Source organism: Thamnophis elegans, chromosome 1 (genome assembly GCF_009769535.1).
Source record: "Thamnophis elegans isolate rThaEle1 chromosome 1, rThaEle1.pri, whole genome shotgun sequence".
NCBI classification, from domain to species: domain Eukaryota; kingdom Metazoa; phylum Chordata; class Lepidosauria; order Squamata; family Colubridae; genus Thamnophis; species Thamnophis elegans.
This window is the reverse complement of record NC_045541.1, coordinates 135,305,660-135,330,292: the sequence shown is the minus strand read 5'-3', so window position 1 is coordinate 135,330,292 and position 24,633 is coordinate 135,305,660. Positions and strand designations below refer to the sequence as shown.

At 37.3% G+C, this 24,633-nt stretch overlaps 1 protein-coding gene and 1 long non-coding RNA gene across 3 annotated transcripts in view; one reads left to right on the top strand and one right to left on the bottom strand.

Annotated features, from left to right (window-relative positions):
* Nucleotides 1-7,714, bottom strand: part of LOC116518914 — a 14,013-nt gene extending 6,299 nt beyond the window's left edge. The window contains exon 1 of the long non-coding RNA XR_004256597.1: nt 6,792-7,714. This is a non-coding gene — a long non-coding RNA (uncharacterized LOC116518914). The remainder of the gene's footprint in view (nt 1-6,791) is intronic.
* Nucleotides 4,678-24,633, top strand: GTF2A1 (general transcription factor IIA subunit 1). 2 transcript variants are annotated; one of them, XM_032232450.1, is made up of 9 exons: nt 4,678-5,974; nt 7,721-7,822; nt 9,230-9,434; nt 11,455-11,516; nt 12,792-12,867; nt 14,127-14,260; nt 17,532-17,942; nt 19,209-19,298; nt 20,758-24,633. In XM_032232450.1, the coding sequence occupies exons 1-9, from the start codon at nt 5,945-5,947 to the stop codon at nt 20,863-20,865; spliced, it is 1,218 nt and encodes a 405-aa protein (XP_032088341.1). In that variant the 5' UTR covers nt 4,678-5,944; the 3' UTR covers nt 20,866-24,633. The 2 variants fall into 2 exon arrangements, with proteins under 2 accessions (XP_032088341.1, XP_032088332.1); XM_032232441.1 differs by lacking the exon at nt 4,678-5,974 and adding an exon at nt 6,031-6,453.

Genomic DNA, 24,633 nt, shown 5'->3' with positions numbered 1-24,633 from the left:
GGAATCACAATCATGGGAAAGACTGCTGACCTGACAGTTGTGCAGAAAACCATCATTGACACCCTCCATAAGGAGGGAAAGCCTCAAATGGTAATTGCAAAAGAAGTTGGATATTCCCAAAGTGCTGTATCTAAGCACATTAATAGAAAGTTATGTGGAAGGGAAAAGTGTGGAAGAAAAAGGTACACAAGCAGCAGGGATGACTGCAACCTGGAGAGGATTGTCAGGAAAAGGCCATTCAAAAGTGTTGTGGACTTTCACAAGGAGTGGACTGAGGTGGAGCCACCACACACAGACGGATCCTGAACACATGGGCTTCAAATTCCTCTTGTCAAACCGTCCCTGAACAACAAACGTCAGAAGCATCTTACCTGGGCTAAAGAAAAACATCTGGTCTGTTGCTCAGTGGTCCAAAGTCCTCTTTTCTGATGAGAGCAACTTTTGCATTTCAGTTGGAAACCAAGGACCCAGAGTATGGAGGAAGAATGGAGAGGCACACACTGCTTGAAGATGCTTGAAGTCCAGTGTGAAGTTTCCAGTCTGTGTTGATTTGGGGAGCCATGTTATCTGCTGTTGTTGGTCCACTGTGCTTCATTAAGTCCAGGGTCTACCAGGAGATTTTGGAGCACTTCATGCTTCCTTCCACAAACGAGCTTTATGGGGATGCTGACTTCATTTTCCAGCAGGACTTGGCACTTGCCCACACTGCCAAAAGCCCCAAAACCTGGTTCAATGACCATGGGATTACTGTGCTTGATTGGCCAGCAAACTCGCCTGACCTGAACCCCCTAGAGTATCTATGGGGCATTGCCAAGAGAAAGATGAGAGACATGAGACCAAACAATGCAGAAGAGCTGAAGGCCGCTATTGAAGCATCCTGGTCTTCCATAACGCCTGAGCAGTGCCATAGGCTGATAGCTTCCATGCCCCGCCACATTGAGGCAGTAATTGCTGCAAAAGGGGCCCAAATCAAGTACTGAGTACATATGCACACATATACTTTTCAGAGGTCCGATATTGTTCTATGTACAATCCTTGTTTTATTGATTGCATGTAATATTGTAATTTTCTGAGATTGTGGATTTGGGGTTTTCATGAGCTGTAAGCCATAATCATCACAATTATGACAAATCACAGCTTGAACTATCTTGCTTTGCATGTAATGAGTCTATCTCATATATTAGTTTCACCTTTTAAGTTGCATTACTGAAATAAATGAACTTTTGCATGATATTCTAATTTTTTGAGTTTCATCTGTAATTGTTGCTGGTCAACCAATGATTTTTCAGAACTGTTCCTATTTCACATTGTCAGTATGGGAAGTATAGTACTTTATTAGTTGGTATCCAAATCTCAGTTCTGCTTTTTCTTTCTCCATCTCCTTCTCTCTTTTGAGGAGCCTAAAGTCTCTGCCTGTAATTTCAATCTTTTGAAATCCATTGCATGTAAGTTTTTAAGTCTTTTTGACTGAATAACCTTACCCATAAATTAATACGCATGCAAAAAATTATGGAAACAGGCAGCTTTAGAAAAGAAAAATGGTGTTAGCAATTCTTGTAAAACACAGCTTCATAGGTGCTTCCGTATCTCAATTTCTGAGTTAATTTGAAGACTAAACAGTGGCTGATGTAAAGACGAGTGTTCAGTTGGAGAACGGAAGCATTCAGTAAAAGAATCTCCACAGACATTCAGTAAAAGAGGAGAGAGAATTGCAGGAATGCTATGGCAATGAGGTAATTTTATGGAAGTTATTAAAAAGGAGACAATGAAGAGAGAAATGCAGATATACTTGTGGGTTAAAAAAAATAGAAAAAGGGGAACATCTTTTTCTGCATTTCCTTCCCATAGCCTTTTCTTCTGTATTAGGTTTTTAAATATACGTTCACCAGCTGTTTCTCATGATTCTGTGACCTATTTCAAATTACATGCAAATTAAATACACAAATGTTTTAAAACGACATTTAAAATAGGGTTCACACAAAAATCTGTTAAATAATAATCATTTTACATTTAATTTGATTAAAGGAAGAAGTAACCACACTGGGATTTTTTTTTAACTGTGAAAAACAAAAGACAATTGTGGTATTTTAGAGATAAATTTATTATTACTTAGGTTTTTGTATATAACAGCCCACTTCAATAATGCCCACCGTCCAGAGTCCCTCTATGAGGGAGATGGTGGTCAAGAAGTAAATAAATAAAATTAACACATATTGCAATTTATGATGCATCTAATATTGTGAATTGTATCTAGAAAAGGCTATGCAACATTAGATCAGTGTAGGTATTCCTTCACTTACTACACCTGGAACCAAAATTTTGGTCACTAATGAAGTGATCATTAAGTGAGCCATCACAAGATCAGACCCAATTCTACTACCATCTATACAACCTCCATTATCATAGTCAGTAAGCAAATTAGGGTGTTGATAAGTGAATCAAGTGGTCCTTAAGTAAATCCGGCATCCTCAATTGACTTTGCTTGTCAGAAGCTGGCTGGCAATGCCACAAATTATGTTCACATGACTGCAACTCACTGTATCTGTTGTAAATGCGAGCCTGTTGCCAAGCACCAAGATTGCAATCAAATGACTCTGAGGATGGTGAAATTGTCCCTTTCCTCTTTTGCCTTCAATCTTTCCCAACATCAGGGGCTTTTCCAATGAGTCCTCCCCTCTCATTTGGTGGCCAAAGTGTTTGAGCTTCAACTTCAGCATCTGTCCTTCCAAAGGATAGTCAAGGTTGATTTCCTTTAGGAACGAAGGGTATAGGCCATCTTTTAGTACAGTAGTTCAAAGTCAGAGTATTACTGACTGAGAGCCATGTTAAACAGGCAATGGGATCACTGACAGTGGGTAAAACCATGATATAAAAGCGGGTTCCTAGCATAATAGCTGGTGGGCAAGACAAAAAAAAATCAAAGACAAAAAATTATAGACAAAATAAAAAAAAAACATTTTAACATTTTAAATTGATTTTGGTTGCTGCAAAAAAGGCTGCATGCAGCTCCCTGTGGACCGGGAAAGTCTACCCATGCTTTAAAGGGGGATATTGTAGGCTGTTCCCATGACATCTAATAAAGCAAGCCAGGTCTGAAGTACTTTCCTCTCTCAAACCCACATTTGATAGGAAGTTACAGAAGATTGCTCTTATTTGGACTTTTTGTTTCTTTATTTTTGATTATCCAAAATCAGTGTCTACATTATGCTCAATCTTAACCGATTTGTTTGCAGTCTCTCCTAAATAACCACTCTTCTCTCACTGTTGCTCTTTTTTATTTGACTTTGGTATTTCTAATATAAGGGCAGGGCTATATACAGACATAATATACTGTTGTGTGATTCCATGAAACAAGTATACAGTGGGACCTTGGGTGCCAACGGTAATCCGTTCCAGGACTTCAGTCGGCACCCTATTTGGTCGTGACCAGAAGCAAGACTGACTGTGCATGCGTGCACATACAAAAAAATGGTGTGGATGGGGAAATCATTGCGACTTTGATCGGCACCCAAGGATGTGTTCGTGACCTGAGTGAAACATTTAGCGGATGTTTAGGTCAGCACCCAATTTGGTTGTGGTCTGAGCTGTTCGTGACCCGAGGTCCCACTGTAATACAAAATAGAATTTGGAGCTAAATAAAATGCACAGCTCTGCCTTAGCACTTTGCATTAAAAGGACACATAGCTTTTAAAGACTGAGCCAATGATCCTTCACCCATTTTCAGCATACTAATTAACACATTGTCCCTTCTGTTTAAATTGTGGTTGTCTGACACAGGGCAATTGTGAATGTTTATGTACAAAACTGATGAATATCACAGCCAACTAGTATTCTATGAACTTAGTAAATGTGAAAACAGCAATATCTGCAAAAATGAGAAATTATAGAAATACCACAAGAGAATATGCACATGTAATACTCTGAAAAGAGTGCACGCTAGTGCATTTTAAAGTGCTGTATTAACACTCTGCATTTATCGGAATCATTAATGTTATACATTACCAAGTTTATGAACACAGATTTGGGTTTCTCATTCCATGCCAATACAGTATCTAATGTTACAGTTATCAATCAGTTTCACTTGCTTCCATTCACAAAATTTCAAGAACAGTAATATAAGTCACTTCTCAATAGATCTGCTACAATAGTAATTTTTTTCATTTTGATCCAAGTTGTATTAGTATATTCTAAAAAGGAAGCTCTTTTCATGGATAAGTCATTTTGTAGATAACACTTTGATTCATAAATTACTATATGTAAAAATATATATTTTGACTTTTGCTATTTCTCTGAAAGTTGAACCATAAGAAAGGCTGAAGGCCAAAAAAATTGAGGCCTTTGAACTATGGTGCTGGGAGAAAATTCCTGCAAGCCTCTTGGACTGCAAGGCGATCAAACCGCCTCCTAAAGGAGATCAACCCTGACTTCTCTTTAGAAGGCCAGATCCTGAAGATGAAATTCAAATACTTTGGCTACGTAATGAGAAGGACTCACTGGAGAAGAGCCTAATGCTGGGAACGATTGATGGCAAAAGAAGGGATGACAGAGAATGAGGTGACTGGATGGAGTCACCAAAGCAGTAGGCGTGAGCTTAAATGGACTCCAGAGGATTGTAGAGGACAGGAAGGCCTGGAGGAACATTGTCTATGGGCTTGCGATGGGTCGGACACGACTTCGCAACTAAAAACAACAACTTCTCTGCACTGGAAAAATACTGGATTTGTGATAGTACATGCTTTACTGGTTTTACCAGTAAAATAGTACTGCTGTTAACCCTAATCCTAAAAGAATGTCTCGAAAACACATCGTTTTAACTACCCAGAGATTCACCAAAAAGCAAGGGAGATATCCAACTTGCTTTCCAAACAAATCAAATTTCCATCAATCAGAAACCTACACGAAAGCAAAAAGAGAATCTAAACTCATGTATATACAGGTCAAGAATAAAAATCCCTTCCCCTACATCTTCATGGTAATATGTAGTCGAAAGGAAGGAGAATCATTTGATAACTCTTGCTCTCTTTATTGCAAATCCTCAAAGGGCGATTGTCATGGCATCCTGAGATTTTAGTCCTTGCTCAGTCCAATTCTTTTGTCTTCATTTGATTTTTAGCACAGCAGATTACGAAACCTTTAAATTTTCTGTCTGCGCACGAGGGAAGAACAGCAAGAAGATATTAATCTACAGATCACTTAGTTTGTATCATTTTCCCGCCTAGCGAACACGGAAACCGGAAACAAGGCTTATAACGTCTATTTTCCACCTTTAGGGCAGAAATCCCTGAAGCGCTCTTAGAAAATGAAGGATAACATGGGGTGGGGTGGATAGATGGACATCACTCTTCCAGGGAATCGGCGTGGCCGCATTTGGAGCGCGAAAAGATCCCGCTGGCGGCCAAGAGCTGTCGCACAATCTCCGCGGCGCTGCCGACTTAGCCCCACCTCTGCGCGTCCTGGCGCCAGGAAGGCGGAAGAAATTCGACAGGAGGAGGCGGAGGAAGACGATTTCTCGCTACTTCTCGCGGCGCTTCCCTCCTTCTCCCCTCCGCGGCCTCCCCCTTTCTCTGGCCGCTCGCGCAGCTGCTCGGCACTCGCTATATAAAGGGCGAAACAAGCGGAGCAGACGGCTGGCGGCTGCAGCCCAAGGGCCGCCGTGTGAGGCCGGGCCGCGGAGGAGGGGGAGGGGGAAGAAGAAGAGGAGTGTGTGTGTGAGAGAGAGAGGGGGTTGCTTCTTCCGCACGGGCGGGTTAGCCGGGCTGAGGAGGACGCCCCTGAGGCGAGACGGGGCGGAGGAGGCGGACAACAGCGGCGGCGGCAGCGGTGGGGAAAGGGGGGACCCTAACTCGCCTCAGCCTGCTCTTGTCCGGAGGGGGGTGTCGGGGGCGCCCTGCCTCGGTGTGGGTGTGTGTGCGTGTGTGTGTCCTACCCAGGGGTGGTGCGGGACATGGCGAGCTCGACTAACACAAACCCCGTGGTAAGGACTAGGGTTGCGCAAGGGGCTCTGAACGGGAGGGCGGTGGGGGGGTGTTCGGTTTGGGGATGGCGGGGCAAGGGTGGGACGGCGACGGGAGCAGCAGCAACAACCGCCCCGGATTCGCGGGCTTCCGCTCCGGACCGAGCGAGCGCTGGGTGCCGCTTCGGGGAGTCTCGGAAGAGGGGTCTGGAGGGAGCCCGCTTCGTCTCTGCGAGTGGGGAAAGGCGGGGAGGGGATGGGGGGAAGGCTTGGGGGTGAGGTGGCGGTTTTTCCCCGCCTTAGAGGAAAGGCTGGCGGGGGGTGGAGGGTGGGAAGCGTGCCTAGAGGTGAGGCTTCGCCCCCCAAGCATTTAACCTGCTAGGGCAGTGGTCGAAACCGCCTCTTTCCGCAGACTATTAAGGCATCGGTAACGAATGGTTGAAAAGCACCTTTTAATTCCTAGTCTGGCAGAGAACGTCTCTTCCTTCCCTTCACTCGGGGTGATGTATTTTTATATCTATACCTGGGGAAAAGGCCCTTTAGATCCGTCCGAGTTTTCTTCAGGAAGCGCTTTTATATTAATAGCTTCTCTTTCTTTCCCGCCTCCTTTTCTATGCTTCTCCCTTCAGTTCTTTGTAGAGAGGACAGGCTCAGCTTCTGAGTCTCGGTTTCACATCGGTATACAATAAGCAGTCACACGGAAAAAAAGAAAAAAAAAACCCTCCCGGCCCCTTTCATCACTGTTTCTAAGGCACTAAGGAAAAAAAAAACAATGCAAATCAAATGCACTCAAAAATAAGCACCCCACCGGCCAAAAGATAAACCCCTGCTGACCAACCGAAGTCCTGATGCTGATTTGGAGGCTCTCATTTTGTGCTCTCAGATCCATCATGGCTTCCCCTTGCTTTTCTCACTCCCTGCTCCTTGTGTTCCTCCTCCCTGTGGCTGCCCTGTTTATATAGAGCCATTGCCGCTCTCTAATATAGACTCTGCCAGGATGGGAAGGTGCTTTCCAGCCCCACGTCACCGCCTCTCCATTTAAACACCACATCAGCCTTTAAATACGGAGAGAGCTGTGGAAAGCAGGCTGGGAGGTGCCTGCACTACATAGGCACGACCAAAAAGCGCTCTCTTTGTTGCTTAGAAGCTTTTGCTGGCTCTTTTCAAGCACCATCACATGATAAATAGCTGCTGTTTCTTGTTTTTCTGTATAAGGTTATTTTTTGCAAATCGTTTTTATTCTACCTTTATTCTATTAAAGTTCTATGGGGTGACTAGCTGAGTGCAGTGGGATTTTTGAATTAGTTTTCAATGGGAAATCAAAACCATACACTACATTTTGTAATAAGATGCCTCATGTAATTATTTTTCTTGCTCTTAAACATTTTTTACCTTTGGAATGTAGTAAAAATTTTATGGGTGTTATTGAATTGTTCTAAATCATGCCATCTCAGTTTTATCTGGCTGAAAATTGAGATTTAGTACAGCTGGTATCAGTGTGACTACATTGCCCTACAGTGAAATAATTTGATTTAAAAGTCAAAAGAGCATTTGAATGCTCTGTAATGCATAGTTGCCGTAGTATTAATCTTTTTATGTTAGAAAAGTGAAATTCTGCTAGGCATGTGTGTTAGAAAGCTTGAGATTTCCATGTAGTTTTTCATTTACTTAATTTAGGTTGTTTTCACTTTTAAAAAACCTTCAAAGTTTTGAAATATGGCAAGAATATATAAACATTTTCAAACAGTTATTTGTCACTTTTTAAAGCCTAAATTGTATAGGTCTGTGATTGAAGATGTCATTAATGATGTCCGAGAAGTCTTTCTTGATGCAAGTGTGGATGAGCAAGTCCTTGTGGAACTTAAAACAGTAAGTTGTAACTTCATGCATCTTAAATAATTCTTACCTTTTAGCAAGCGGTGACTATAAACATGGTTGTGTAAAATATCGGTTTATGAAGAACAATCCTGCTTGAATCAGTCCGTCAATAAATTGTGTGTGAAAAAATTAGATATAATATGCTTTGAATATGTTTAATAAACTTCATTAAAAGTTTTAAAGAAGATGTAAAAAGTAACACAAACTACAAAATAGAACAAAGAGAAGGAAAAAAAATACTGTGAAAGAATAAAAAGAAATAGGAGTTTCTGATTTTCTCTGCAGCAAATATGATTTACAAAATTATATCTTACACTTACGATTAGAAAAACTACTTTTTCTATTATCCGTTTTTTTCTAATCAAAACCACAAACCATAAATACATTTTTCATTTCATGCAAAAGTCTGTAAGTGGTTTCCATTTAGCCATAAATTTAGATGTTCTCTTTTCTCTGATCAAGGAAATTAATTAATTTAGCCATCTATGCAAACACCTAGCCATTTCTCTATTTGGGTAGTGTCAAACTTTTTCACTTTTTGACCATATAATAATTATATTGCAGTTCTATATAAAAACAGTTCCATGACTTTATTCTTGTTACCTATCCATTGGTCCCAAATGAAGTCTTTATTTCAGTAGTGCTTTAATTTTTTTTTTTAATGTTCTGAATTAATGTATGTATTTGTATCCCAAATGTTTTGGCTTTTAACATAGCCATTCAACATAATAAAATGTTCCTACATGATGATCATATTTCCAAAAAAGAACCAAAGCATCTTTATGCATTCCAGACAAATTTTTGGTGACAAGTAAAATATAACAATGCATCATTTTATTAAAAAATATTTTTAAAGTTAGAACATAATAGAAATTTTAATACTTTCACCCACCTATTTTTCCTTTGTTCCATTTGTGTATTATAACCAAAATTTTAGCCATTTTATATATTCAACATTAGTCTCAAATGTCAAAAAAATACATTTTAGCAATAACACGTTCTTATTAGTACATAATTCTGTTTCAAATTCATTCTTAAAATATTAAAAACCCAATTATCTTTTATCCAATATGCTTCAAGTATTCCTCTATAGGTATCTATAGGAACGCTAAAGAAGCTTTTATTACCTTGTTTTTCATGCAAGAGGTACTAAAATGGATTGGATGGTGGTCCATACTAAATTTCAACTACACTCTAACCTACCCAAGAAAGTCATTTTTTTTAAGAAATTGATGTCATGCTACAAAGAGTCAGCTGACTACTGATAATTTGTTTCCAATGGTACAGTTTAAAAATGTGTAACTCATATATGTCAGTAAAAAGAAACATAACCTAAAGTTTGTTTATAACTTATTGTTATTTACTCACCAGTAAATACATTTTTTTAAATAAATTCAGCTATGGGAAAACAAATTGTTGCAATCCAAAGCTGTTGATGGATTTCATTCAGAGGAACAGCAACTTTTACTGCAAGTACAGCAACAGCAGCAGCACCAACAACAGCAGCAACAGCATTCCCATCATCACCACCACTCGCAGCCACAGCAAACAGTTCAGCAACAGTCCCAGACCCAGCAAGTCCTTATTCCAGCAACACAGCAAAGTAAGGCCTTCTCTGAATCTTATGAGGGTTATTGCCAGTGTTCCAATCTTGTAATCAGGAGATTACTGGCACTCTAGGTTTGTAGTGTAGGTCCTTGTGAAGTCACCAAAAACAATTTTACCTGAACCGGGAGGCCCTTGCAACAGTCACTCGTGCCCTTGTGACCTCAAGACTGGACTACTGCAATGTGCTCTACATGGGGCAGCCCTTGAAGAGCATTCGGAGACTTCAGCTTGTCCAGAATGCAGCCGCACGAGCGATTGTGGGTGCACCTCGGTACACCCACGTTACACCTATCCTCTGTGAGCTGCACTGGCTGCCTATTGGTCTTCAGATACGCTTCAAGGCACTAGTCGTTACTTATAAAGCTCTTCATGGTATTGGACCTGGGTACTTGAGAGACCGCCTGCTGCCAATTACCTCCAATAGACCGATTAGATCCCACAGATTAGGCCGCCTCCGAATTCCATCCACTGGCCAATGCCGATTGGCGACCACCCGGAGGAGGGCCTTCTCTGTGGCTGCTCCGGCCCTCTGGAACGAGCTCCCCGTGGAGATTCGGACCCTCACCACCCTCCAGGCTTTCCGCAAAGCCCTTAAAACCTGGTTGTTCCGACAGGCCTGGGGCTGATGAGTTCCTGTCCCCGCTCGAATGGTGTGCCTATTGAGTTGTTTTAAATTGTGGTATTGTTTGTCCATGTCTTTTTTTCCCGCTACTTGTATCCCCTATCCCCCCCCTGACTTGGGTTGTGAGCCGCCCTGAGTCCCTTTAGGGAAAAGGGCGGCATAGAAATATAATAAATTCAATTCAATTCAATTTTAAAAATATTTTCCTAACAATAACAATCCTGTGAAATGTGTTGGTCTGCGAGAGAATGGTTGGCCCAAGTCACTACCACATAAGGTTCTATGAAACTCAGTTAATGTTACTGCCTAATTTTTGTTTTGATGAGTTTAATTTTAAAAGTTTTAATATGGTTTTTACATTATTTGATTTTTTAAGTGGGAGCCACCCAGAGTTTGTTGCAAGATGGGTGGCTATTTAAATGTTTTAAATAAAAAATATATATTATTGGACATTGTAGTTTCACTTTTTTTCCAACTGTTGCCCATTTGAATTATCAGTTCATAAAGTGCCATCTGAAAGCAAAATATGTCCATGTAGTGTGCAGGAAAGTTGATACTAAAATAGTTTTCTTCTTACATTTTCTTAAATGTAAGTAACTTTAGATGAAATGCTAACTCATGGATGAGCAACTCTTTTTCAGGGTCCATTTTTTATATTATATTCTATATAGAGAGCCAGATGAAAAATTGTTGCCAAAAATTGCCAGTGGCAGAGACCTAAGCAGTCACAAAAATTTCTTGAATGAGATGTTTTTTACATTCATGTAGCTTGCAGTTAATAGTTTTTAAAACAAAACGAGACAAAATTAAGGTCAAGGAAGGATATATCCCCACTCCCACAATATGCATGTGGACATTAGTGAATACATTTTCAGAGAAATAATGCTTCATTTAAATCTCTGACTAGACTTTCTTTGCACTTCCTTGTGCAGGGAAAAGATTGGGATTCTGGATAGATGGTGGAGCTGAGAAAGAAGCATATGATCAGCTAAATGTAGAGTTTTCCTTACTGAATCATATCTCAGAGCTGAGGTTTCAATTATGAAACTAATTTAACTAATAACTAATGATTGTAAGCTGCCCAGAGTTACCTTATGTAAAATGTGGGGAAATAAATTTTATAAATAAGTAAGTTAAGTAATTTTATTCATGAAACAGTCATTTTAACTTTGAAGTCGAACGTGCTTCAAATTGAAAATACTTTACACCACTGCAAGAACAGTTATAAATTAATCACAGGATTTCAGCATTTGTTACAGACTGCTTTTACTCAACTGTATATTTTATATCAGAGTTTACTACATTTAACACAAAAGGAAGCTTAATAATTTATCAATACAGTTTATAAAATGTTTTATGATGGTCATAGCAGTGACTGCTTGTTTTATTCCAGCACCTCAGTCTCAAGTTATGCCAGATTCCAAACTGATACAGCATATGAATGCATCAACCATGGTAAGAATATGTAATTCATAATGTTTTAACTGTGCATAATAAAAATCAGATAAGGCATTATAGTTCTCTTAACAACGTGTTTTCTTCCTACGTCCACTATTTTAGCCAGGTTCAAGATTTCAGCTGTTTATTGTTAGGAATTTGTTTTAACAAAACAAGATTTAAATAGAATCATCTACTGCCTTCACATTCATGTTCTCTTAAAAGCAACCATCTTAGATCACTCCCATTAAAATTGGTCTTTTCTAATTAATTGACTAAAAGAATCTATTTTACTGTTAACTGGAAAAAATGGCTTAAATTATTTAAAGATGCTTCATTGACTCAATACAAAAAAAATGTTTTCTTAAAAAATAGAATGGTTGCAAAATCTGAGAAATCTATGTTTTACACTATTAGGTTTTCTCTATTTTTAAGCAATTTGCCCTAGGCTTGTACTAATGGTAATTACTGCTGTCAGCTTTGCACATCTGTAATGTAGCTAGAATTAGTTTGGTTTTAGAAGCAATATAATTTTTCAAAAATTGGCAGGCGAACATTAAAAATAAATTCATCTTTGCATTCATACACAAAATGCTGCTTAAGATAGGACATTGCATTTAAGCTTCAGAGGTTCTTCGCTTGAATATTTTAAAAATTACATCAATGAAGTATAGTAATAGGGAGCTCTGGTCTACATTTTTATATCTTATTCTGTTTGCTGCTTATTATTTAAATTATGCTTAAAATGAAATTATAGGATCATGTAATTATAATTAAAATTTCATGGACTGTTGTAAGCTGTTCTTTAAGCATGGGTCAAATCTGGGTCAAATCAATGAGATTTGGAGGTGGGGGACAGAGTTGCGGTGTTTTGCATAGCTGACAACAGCATGCATAGGCAACTTGTGCTGTGTTATTAAATATGGTTCTGTCTTATTTGGACTTAAATCTATCAACAAATTGAATAAATTTCAGTTTGATTCCTAAGTTTGAAGAGAACATAAACATTCAATTTCACTTGTTATCTAAAATCCAAATTATTGTATAAATATGTGTAAGAATGTATACAAAGATTTATGTGATGTTCTACTTCTGTCAAGTCAATTTATTTCATTAAAATTAAAAATAGAAAGTTACTTTTTAAATGAAAAATAAATGTTAAATGTGGCTAAGTTTGACTAAAATAAGAGTAAAAAGTATTTTGCATATAATAATTTATAAATCTCTGTCTTGTTATATCTCAGGTCTGATTTCCTAATTTAAGTAATGTTTTGTACTATATTTATCTTTCAGAGTGCTGCTGCTACAGCAGCCACTTTGGCTTTACCTGGTGGAGTTACTCCTGTTCAGCAGATACTTACAAGTTCAGGTATTCTTTTATCTAATTTTTCAGTCCAAATATTTATATGGTGTTTCTCATTAAAATCTCGTGCTTACAACAAATCCTATTTCAAAAAGATAATTTAAACAAATCAATATTAGTATTTGGAAAGGAAACATAAAAAGGTAGGAGCAAGCTGATGTAAGCTGACCTTGGTTGATAGAGATACTTACATGTAGAATTATCTGACCCTAAATCAATCTACTACAAGATAAAGGTTGTATTGAAAGTTATGGATTGAAATGTACTATGTTGGTCTAGTGCACTTGTTAGATAGATTTTTTTTTCAACTTCACAACCTATTATGAAGAAAAAACAACTCTGCCCAAGTCACCCAGGTAGCTTTTATGCCTAAAGGAGAGGACTATAATCTGGGTTTCCCATTTATAATCCAACATCTTCACCACTATACCACATTGTTTTGAAAGTCAGTTTACATTTTTTCCATAGTTTAATAATACTATTAAAGTAAAAATATGAATAAATGAATAAAATCTGAAATACTTTATAAATCACTATTACTGTGGAACCGGTGGGCAGTTAGAAAATTTTACTACTAACAGAGATACAAAAGTGGGCGGTAGGTATAAAAAGGTTGACTACCCCTGCACTAGATGGAAAAGAAAAAAGATGGGTGGTATACTGAAAGACTTGGGCAGGGTAGAGAGTTTGAAAATCATGTTTTATCGTTTTCTGAGCTATTTAGAGGCTTAGATCTTCAGAACAAATGAAGTGAGTCATCAAGGAGGGAGGGAGGCCAAGGGTGTGGGATTCAGTGTGACAGGAAACAGGCCCAACTCCTGTAGGGATCCAGCCCGGTGGATGTTGGGTCCAAGGACCCAATGAAGCAGGATGGAGAGGAAACAGGCATGTAGGAGCAGCTGCAATATCTTTGCAATTGGTAGTAAGAACTGGCAGATTACCAAGCCCTCAAATTTTGTTCTTGTGACTGTGGAAGCTATACAGCTGCCATAACTTTGAATATAGATCATAAACGTCTACATTCAGTCCCCTCTTGGTTATGCTATTGATATATCAACTAGAAATAAGATGTCTCTGTTTTACTGACCTGCCTCTATAAATGAAGCATATACTACTTGCTTTTTTGACTTTCTGTTTAAAACTCGTGATTATTTTATATTAAATGAAGCCTTTGGTTTTGGCTCCTGTAGATATCCAGCATGCATTCATTTTCCTTTACCTAAGTCAATAATTTAAATATTGAACTTGGTTCCTTTTTATTACAGGCCAACTCTTACAGGTGGTTAGAACTGCCAGCGGTGTTCAATACATTATTCAGCCTCAGCAGCAAGTAGTTCTACAGCAGCAGGTTATACCACAAATGCAACCTGGTGGAGTTCAATCCCCTGTTATTCAACAAGTAAGATTACTGTTAAATAGACATCTCTAAACTGCTTTTTTATTGAATGTCATAATCCATCTGGATTTTAAAAAATGCTTAATTGCAATGTAGGGAATACTCAAATTAGTTTACATGCCATAATATTGGATCTGTTTTCCCATCCTCCCAATCCCTTTTCTATTTTCACATTGCCCCGGCTGTATTTGTTTGTACTTAAGTGCCTAAACAAGCTTCTACTCTCAGACAATACAAATAATGCTGGTATATGAGAATACAAATACTTAAAAGGAAAAGTGGGAGAGTATAAAATGTTAGGGTACAAGAAAGTAGAGTTTTGGAATATAATGAATATTTATTATGAAGAGTATGGTAACTTTATTTGATTTCAATTATGTTAAAAAGTAAATTCCTTTCAAAAAAACCATTGAGCATTAGAAATCCTTTTATGCTGCTGTAAGGATTCAGCTCCCAGTTAAACAAAAGAATATATGGCAACATGACTAATAGGTAAACTATACTAACACTGTTTTGCAATACATTTCTAGTCATGACTCAGTCACTAAATATTAGTATATGAATAGCAATAGCAGTTAGACTTATATACCGCTTCATAGGGCTTTCAGCCCTCTAAGCGGTTTACAGAGTCAGCATATCGCCCCCACAGTCTGGGTCCTCATTTCACCCACCTCGGAAGGATGGAATGCTGAGTCAACCTTGAGCCAGTGAGATTAGAACTGCTGAACTGCAGATAACAGTCAGCTGAAGTGGCCTGCAGTACTGCACCCTAACCACTGTGCCACCTCGGCTCTGTATTTAAACAATGTCCTGAGTATCCAGAATGAGGGCAAAGAGCTTGTTTTTGGTGGTAAACCCTTGAGAGAAAAAAGTTCCAATAGAGAATTCATCTATTTCAGTCCCATCTCACTTCATGTAAGAAGACTTTCAACATACATGTTCTTCCAACACACATTCAGTGGGCAGATTCTCTTTGGTGTGAACTTGGTTGCAAATTACCGGGCCCTCGATGATAAAGGTTATCATAGTATTTTAATTGTGTTCAGAAACCAGTGATCAAAACATTTTTCATAGTACCATTAGTTAATAGCTGTTGTCAGTGGTCCCCAACCTTTCTGGCACCAGGAACTATTTTCATAGAAGACAATTTTTCCACAGACCGGCAAGGGAGAAAACAGCTTCATGAGCAACCTAGATCCCGTGCATACAAAGATGAAGCTTCGTTTGCCCATCCGATTCCTAACATGTCACGGGCTGGTACTGGTCCTCGGCCTGGGGATTGGGGATCCCCCCATTACAATGCTTGTCATTGCAATTTGCCCATTTACTGAAATTTCTGGAAAGTTATCAAAGGTAGTTCCATGCCATTGGTAATAGGAATGTGAGTAACCATTACTAATACCTCCTGTTCTAGGAACTGGTATAGTGCTATTTGAGTAAATTCAGATTGTTGTATTTGCTAACAACTTGCATTGTTCTGTTAATAGTTGCTCTGGTCCATTTTTCCTAAGTGTATGCAGATCATTTTAGAATAAAACAGAGAAATAGTTTCTCTGAAGTTATTGCTACAGTTTAGGCATGAACTTGGGCTTGTTGATGCCTTGTCTTCTGCCAACCTGGTGAAAGTGATGAAGAAAGAAACAAGCAAGATTTGTCATTTAATTACAGTTTTATACAGATCTTGTACTACTATTAAGTCAGTGTAATGAATGTTGAATTCATTACGAATTAGGGTGAACAGATCAATTGTACTGAAGTCTATAGACATACAAGTGGAAAGTTTAGTGGAAATTAGTTGATGGAACACTGGGGTGAATTAGGTTTTTTTTTATCATACTGTGCTTAAATACAATGGCATCTTGGTACTCAAACTGAATTGAAACTCATCTTAATTTGGTACTCAATGCATTTTGATGATGTCTGCTGCCTTGTGACTCACTACATTTTGGTAATATGTTTTGGTGCCTCCCAGAATCAATTAACAATGAGCACCAAGACTGTAGTGTGTGAAAAATAATAGCACTAAGTACATGTGCAAAGGCTGCATAACTGCAGTAGTAGAGCAAAGCTGATACTGGAATAAAAATAGATTCCCTTCTTGCTTACCTAGTTCTATTTTGAGTAGGTCACATCTGGAATTTTGAGAGCATGTTGTGGGTACAATTACTGAATAGCTGCCAAGAAATGCCTAGCCACTTAAGAAACACCAGAGATAATATGCTGTTCTCTGTGGGAACCAGTGGTGTTTTTGGAAATAAATATGCTAGAGACCACTTTACTTTGCAATATGCCAGTCTCCTATTTTTATTATTAAAAATGTCATTTAAAAAAAAGGTAGACAGCACAGTGGGAACCCAGAAACAGCCAAGTTGCCTAGTCCTATTGTAATTAGTTTCTTTCAGCTACCACCATTACGTAAAATACAACCATGAGAAAAAAACTGGTAATCTTTTATGACAATGCTACTTTATAACAATTTATCAAGTGAAATGGTTACTCTACAAAATTCTAGAATGTAAAAATAATTATTTGAGCTAACTCATGAAAATGATATTTTTGTATTCAAGTTCTGAGATAATTCAAATTCTGAAAATACTTTGGGATATACAAAATAAACCATGTCCAAGATACTTCTTGCTCAGAACATCTGATTTCAACCTGACTGAAACAAATATGGGTAAAATGTTATTGTTCCATGTTGAAATGGCTTTTGGGACAGGTTGAGTTAAGAGCAGAAGAAAACCAAGGACATAAGTGACAATTTCTGACAGAAGTTGCTGCAAAGATTGGTGACTGGTTGAGTTGAGATAGTGGAATATTTTGATTGGGGGCATCAGTAGCAATTGAGGCTGAGGAAGGAAGGGAGAGAGCCCTGGGAAGATGAGTACAGATGGGCTAATACTTAATATGAAGGGAAGGAGAACTTTGGGGGAAGAAACAGAGTGCCATTTTCGGATCCGGTTGCTGATACCATCACAAAAAGGAACAGATGTCCAGACCAGAATATTAGAAAGTGTTCAAGAAAGGGAAGGAAACAAAGAATTCGGACTATGGCCTGGTCTAGAGAGGTGGCTGGAAGTCAGTGAGTTGGGAAGAATTATATGGAGCAACCTTACCCTAATCACACCCTTAAATGACTCTGGGAGCCTTCTAGAGTAATTTTTCAACCAAAATATTCCTGGATTGAACTATGGCCAATCTGAAAAATATGGGGTTTTTTTCTGGGTTTCATATATGTACAGCCATACTCATGATATTCTTTTTTTTAAACCAGGTTTTGGCCCCAATTCCTGGAGGGATCTCGCAACAGACAGGAGTGATTATTCAACCTCAGCAGCTCTTATTTACTGGAAACAAAGCCCAAGTAATACCTACAACAGTGGCTGCACCTACAACAGCGCAAGCACAGATTTCTGCAGCTGGTCAGCAGCAACCTCAGCAACAAGCAGCACAACCACAGGCACCTTTAATGCTTCAGGTAGATGGAGTGGATGATACATCATCTGAAGATGAAGCAGAGAAGGAAGATTATCAGCCAGCACACTCACAGGCACTTTCAGTGCTGCAAGTGGATGGAGCAGGTGATACATCATCTGAAGAGGAGGAGGAAGAAGAGGAGGATTATGATGATGATGAAGAGGAAGACAAAGAAAAAGATGGAGGTGAAGATGGCCAGGTTGAGGAGGTAAATTTTGATAATATCTATTTCCAGTTGTTTTATGTTATATATACAGATGCATTTTAATATGTACTGTCAGTGTTCCAAGTATCATGCAGAATTAAATCAAGAGTCCAAGACAAAACAATCCTTAAAGTTCCAATTTAATAAGTCACACATCTTGGCACATCTGTGGAATCCCAATTCTGGAAGTTACCTAGGATTCCCACCCAGTTGAAAGTTCATGATCTTGTCCCCACACCCACAAATCCATCACATGGTCCAATCTTCTTCCACGCTGCAATCTGCACCCAGCTGGTTCCGGTCAGGTGCAGAGGTGAGGAGACAAAAGATGACCTTGGGCTTCTAGAAAAGAATGACAACAACACATTCCACAATTCTACTCCTTTCTATTCCCCCCCCTTCCAACTACTACACTAATGAAACAGCATAATGAAATAAGAGAGTGTGTGGCAGGCCAAAGATCCTAAAAGAGATATAATTGCAGGCCTGACATATACATTTGGCTTAGTGAATAGTAGTTGCTGTTGTGGATCAATTATAAATAATTATCTGAGTCAATTATTTTCTTGTTATGTTATTGAAAGCTACCCCTACAGGTTAGAGAATATCAACATGTTTATGGATATTTCAGATTTGCAACAATTATTTTGAATTTAAGAAGGCAAGTTATTACTATTGAATGATTCAGTGAAGAGTGGTGGTAGAATTAAATGGATTGCAAGGAAACCAAAAGAGAAAAAGTCCAAGTACAACATTTTGGTTTACAACTACAATCGTCTCTAATTGGAGGAGTTAAAAGTTGAAAAGAAAAATGAAAGAACCAAAATTTTTGTACAGGTAGTACTTAACTTATAACAGCTTATTTAGTGGCCATTCAAAATTATAGCAGTACTGAAAAAAAATGAGTTCTGACCATTTTTCACACTTACAAACATTGTAGTGGTCACATGATCAAAATTTAGCTGTTTGGCAACTGATTCATGTTTATGACAGTTGAAATATCTGAGGTTATGTGATCACCTTTTGTGATCTTCTGACAAGTCAATGGGGAAACTGAATTCACTTAATTGTGGCAAGAAAGGTCTAAAATAGGGCAAAATTCACTTAACAAATGTTTCAATAACAACAGAAATGTTGAGCTCAATTGTGGTAGTAAGTCAAGGAGTACCTGTAATTAGAAAAATGCTTGCATTGTATCTAAAGTACTGTGTTTATATTATGAAGCAATTGTTCTCAATTCTATTGATTTATGAAATTAATCTCTTCTAGGAACCTCTTAATAGTGAAGATGATGTTAGTGATGAAGAAGGACAGGAATTATTTGACACTGAGAATGTTGTAGTGTGCCAGTATGACAAGGTAATATATGAAACCGAATGCGTTTGTCTATTATATGCATCTGTCCATACAATACATTCAGAAAGTATTCAACCATCACTTTTGTCAATTTTGTTGTGTTGCAGCTTGATTATTTGGTTGCTGAAATTCATTTTTTACTCATTAATCTACATTCAGTACCCCATAATGACAAAGTGAAAACAGAATTGTAGAAATGTCTGTAAATTTATTAAAAAGAAAAAACTGAAATATCACATTGGCATAAGTATTCAGACTTTTCACTTAATACTTCGTTGAAGCACCTTTGGCAGCAATTACAACCTCAAGTCTTTGTGGGTATAACACGACAAGCTTTGCACAGCTAGGTTGGGGAATTTTCTGCCATTCTTCCTTGCAAATCTTGTCAAGCTCGGTCAGATTGGATGGCGACTTGGTGGACAGCCATTTTCAGGTCCCTCCAGAAATGTTCATTCGGGTTCAAGTCTGGCTGAGCCACTCTAGGACATTCTCAGAGTGGTTCCTAAGCCACTCTGTGTTGTCTTAGCTGTGTGCTTAGGATTGTCATCATGTTAGAAAGTGAACCTTCAGCCCTGAGGTTCTGAGGATACCCTGAACTTTGCTGCATTCAGCTTTCCCTCAATCCTGATCAGTCTCCCAGTCCATGCTGCTGAACTCCCCTCACCTCCCCAGCATGATGCTACCACCACCATGCTTCTCTGTTCAGATGATATTGGGCAGGTTATGAGAGGTGCTTAGTTTCTTCCAGACATAACATTTAGAACGGAGGCCAAACAGCTGAACCTTGTACCTCACAGTCTTCAGGTGGTGGTTGTTTTTTTTTCAAACGTGAAGCAGGCTTTCATTGTTTTTCACTGAGGAGAGGCTTTGGTCTCAACAATTGTAGAATCGTAGAATTGTAGAATAGGTAGATGAATTTATTTGGAAAATATTTAACAATTTTAAAAATCTGTTTAAAACCTTTGGGATCTATCCAGTACAATGTAAATATAATTCTGTGCACAGTAATGGGAATGTAGAAGAGGACCATCTTAACAGATGCATCCAGATCTTGCTGTCGCTTTCCAAGGTGCCTGTTCAGGCTCATTGAAAATGTTTACAAAAATTTTGGATTTCAGCTGAATATTATTTAGAAATATTATTTTCATTTTCTAATTTAAAACAGTTTTATTATTCTATTTTAATTGTGATTTATTTGACAGCTATGAAAAATAGAAAAGATTAATATATATGTGTATACATATTCATATTTGGATGTATTTTAATGTCCTCCTTTAGGAAGTTATCTTGGAATATTTATAGTACCTAATTTAAAACAAACTTTTTAGAGCAAGAAACACACATAACAGTGCTGCTCTGTTTCCATACACACAAACACAAATCTTATTATTCATAACATACTGATCGTTGAACAAAATGAAAGACCTTTCTTGTTTTGTTTTTTTTAATCCCATCTTTCCAGATACATAGAAGTAAGAATAAGTGGAAGTTTCACCTCAAAGATGGAATCATGAATCTTAATGGCAGAGATTATGTATTTTCCAAAGCCATTGGAGATGCAGAATGGTGAATACAGAAAATAAATTCAAAGCTAATATAAGAAATGTTGAGACTTGGACAGTACACTTCAACAGAAACATCTCTGCAGACCCATAAAGAAACAATAGAACTGAGGCTACCAGGACAGAAGAATAGCATGGCAAGGTTGACACTACTTCAAATGGGAAAATTGAGGGAATGGTGCAGCTAGCTCTGTCCGACAGCTGGTTTTATATGAATACCTTAATTAACCACTTCTACCTATAGATAAAGGTAACTAGCATGTGATGCTTAATCTCCCCTTCCGCTGATTTGAAGGAACTCTTCTTTTTAGTAACAATACTATGGAAAAGGCTTAGTGTGTTTTTGTGCATAAATTGTGCTGAAATGCTCCCCTGGGGAGTGGGATTGGTGAGAATTTTGATCAAAATTGTATGTGGAGATTTAGCCAATTGGTGAGGACTGAGGTGTTGAGTTCTAATTACTATTGAGTAAACTATTTTTAAATCTTGTGCTGGGCCATGTATAATTTTATTGACAGTTTTAGGCCTTTTATATAAATTTTGATCCTGGTACCAAACGATCTCATTTGTATTTTAAATTTAATAATGCTGAATATTTTATTTAAAAGGAGGTTGTGCTTTAGAAATTGATAAAAATCTCCATCTCCCTTTGCTCCCTTAAGAAAAGATTCTTGAATATTCTTAAAGATTGAGCAATTTGCTTGTTTATTGAATAGCAAATTAGTAATCTTTCAAAAATAATTCCACTTGTGAACCTAATGTATATTTTCAAAGTCCAAGTGAATATGCACTGCAAGTGACAAACAAGAACTGAAGTTATAGGTGACTATGCACTTTGGAAAGGGATCTAAAGCATTGAAGGAGCTTCCATTTCTCAAATCATAATTGGAGAACTGAATCACATTTATTCTAATAAGTAATAATTTAATGTAATATCAAAGTATTGTTGAAGATAAATTTCTCTGTTGTAGCAATAGTGTTTGGGAATCAGGTTTTCAGCAATGCAGACTTTCCTAATGAACAAAGGGCTGAACATCAGCCAAATTAAGGAAGTAACACACCTCCAAATGGTTCATTCTTGCAAGATATGTATGTATTTCACATGGTAGCCAACTGTGAAAAGCAATGAAAAAAGCCCAGGGAATGGTAAGTAAAGAAATAGGTGTGTGATAGTAAGAATACCATCTTTCTTCAATACTAATATTTCTGTTCTTACAAAAAGGAAACCTTTTGAATACTAAGCAAAATTGCCAGTGCATTTAATCACCATTATTTGAGTTTTATCTTCTGTTCCTAAATTAATTTCTTTGCATTTCAATGTAAATCTTGGTTATTTCTGCTTGCAGGAAACTCCTAATATATTGCAATGGGCAATTTTTTTATCCCACACTATCTCTAAAGCCTGCCAAACATGTTAATTGTGTTGTATAATAACATTTGTAAGGCATTTGCATTTTTATATCACATAAATGTAATTGAAGGCTTCATTTTCTGGCCATATTGATTGTTCACTGAACCTGAATTTGTTTTGGGTGCAGTGGAGTTTTGGCTTTGGACTTGTAGATATCTTCAAATAGCTTATTCCCACTGTGTAAAATAAACAGACATACCACTACTATACATATCAACTTTTTGATTACATTGAAATCAATTGCCATTTTCCATTAAACCTTTATGTATTTTGTGGCCATCATATATCCTAGTCATTTACCCTGGTTTAATATAGATTTAAAAACAATTCAGAAATACAGCACTGTGAAACTCAAAAAAGGCTACAGGTTCTTTTCATTACTGAAACTAATACTGTACAAATGAATTAACATTCTAGACATCATGGACACTGAATAGCTGCTTGTCTCTAGCCTTTTATTTATTTAAAATAATACCACAGCTTTAAAAGTGACTTATAAATAGGTCTATATGGAAACAGACTTGATGTTTTGCAAATGTATTATGGGTAATCTTTGGTTGGATGAGGGTGTTAATAAAAGGACCTGTGAAATTCTTTTGGAAGCCAGTCATATACCAAACTTGTGCTCTTACTTGCTTCATCAAGTGTTCCTTTTTAAAAATCAAATAGTGTGCTTTTTAAGTTACATTTTATGGGAGCAGCTTCCTGTAGGACTATAGCTTACTTACAAGTATTACCAGACTTGAATTTTAATCATGGTTTTAACATTATAATTAAGCAGACCATTTTGTTAGATTTTCACTAAAATTATCATTCCTTTGAGGGAGAGGCAGGGCAAATATTCCCATGATTAGTCCTTAAGTATTTAAAAAGTATTTGCTTTTGTTCTTATTTGGCTTAGAATTGGAAGTAGTTACTATTGGAATAGTTCAGTACCTCTGCTTTTGAAGCAATTAACGGTTTGCAAGAAGGGCTTTATTTTTAGATTTGCACAGAGAACAGGAGCACCTTTTTAACTTTAAAATGGTAAAATAGAGAAAGCAAATACTTTGGTTAGACTAATATGAAGATTTATAGTGTAATTACACAAAGGATGAAAGTCTTGTGCCTTTGCAATCTTCAGATACTCCTGTTTTACTCCATGATTTTAGGACCATGGGTCTCCTTTAGTAAACAATACTCTACAAAGTTTAAATTGTAACCTAATATTTTGAGTCTAATCTTATTGGCTTTCTAGAATGTGCAATCATCTGAAACATCTTCATTAAACATTGTCTTTTTAGAAAGTTTTAGATTGTCACAAATAATTTTATATTGGAGTATTTAAATTTAATGTGTAAAATATTTCCCCCTCTAGTGGCAGTCCAAGTTTTCTTTTACTTGTCTCTATTATCACAACTTGTTTTTTGTTATCAGTCAACTCCACGCAAATGGATCATGAATTTACAAATATTTTGCTACCCTTTTTTCAAGGGAGATTAAAATTGTAATTGAACTACAATTTCTGGGAAAAGCAGATTTGTAGTCATTGTTACACCCAGATTTGCAGAGATACCATTTTAAAAATAATGTTAACACAACTATGTTAACACAACTATACATCAAACAGCAATAACATCCCAATCAAATTACTACTGGATAAACGATGTAGTTCCATTACAAGGAAAAGTTATTTTTGTTCACAATTATTTGCTCTTCTGCTTTAAAAAGTTTTTTATTTTGATTTTTTGCAAAAATCAGCAAAAGTGATTTAGAACCGATTTGTTTTTAAACAGTTTCATAGTTTAGAAAATGCTAGAATAGTTTTCCTCCTGAAATGTCCTTCCATCTAGAGGACATTCAAAGGAAGAACCTGCATTTGAATCTTTTTTATATTGTATAGTCTTAAATTACATAAGAGATTCTAAGAAATCAAGCATTTGGGATCAGTGAGATAACAATTTTGGTTGAGCTATTCTTGATTTGTGTTTTAGAAGGACAAAAGATTTTTTTTAAGTGGAAGAATAATAGCAGGCTAGCTGCATGTGACATCACATATTCGCTCTTGTGTGCCTAGGGTACCAAAACAACTTAAGAGTGTGAGAAATATCCTTAGTTGCTGTTCTGAGCTACTACTGTCAACTGCTGTTGTACATATACTGTTCTGTGTAAGGGGGTAAATATATTTATTATGTTTGTAAAATCTGTACAATTAAAGATCTGTACAATTAAAGATCAAGGATGTTCTTCCTAAGATGTACAGGATGTGTTTCAAAGGCCATGCTTGGAATACAATTAGAAACTTAGTATTTTGATGTACTAAGACCTATTTTAAGTTTAATATTTTGCCTTTGCAAAAAAAAATTAAAGATGTTATTTAAAATAA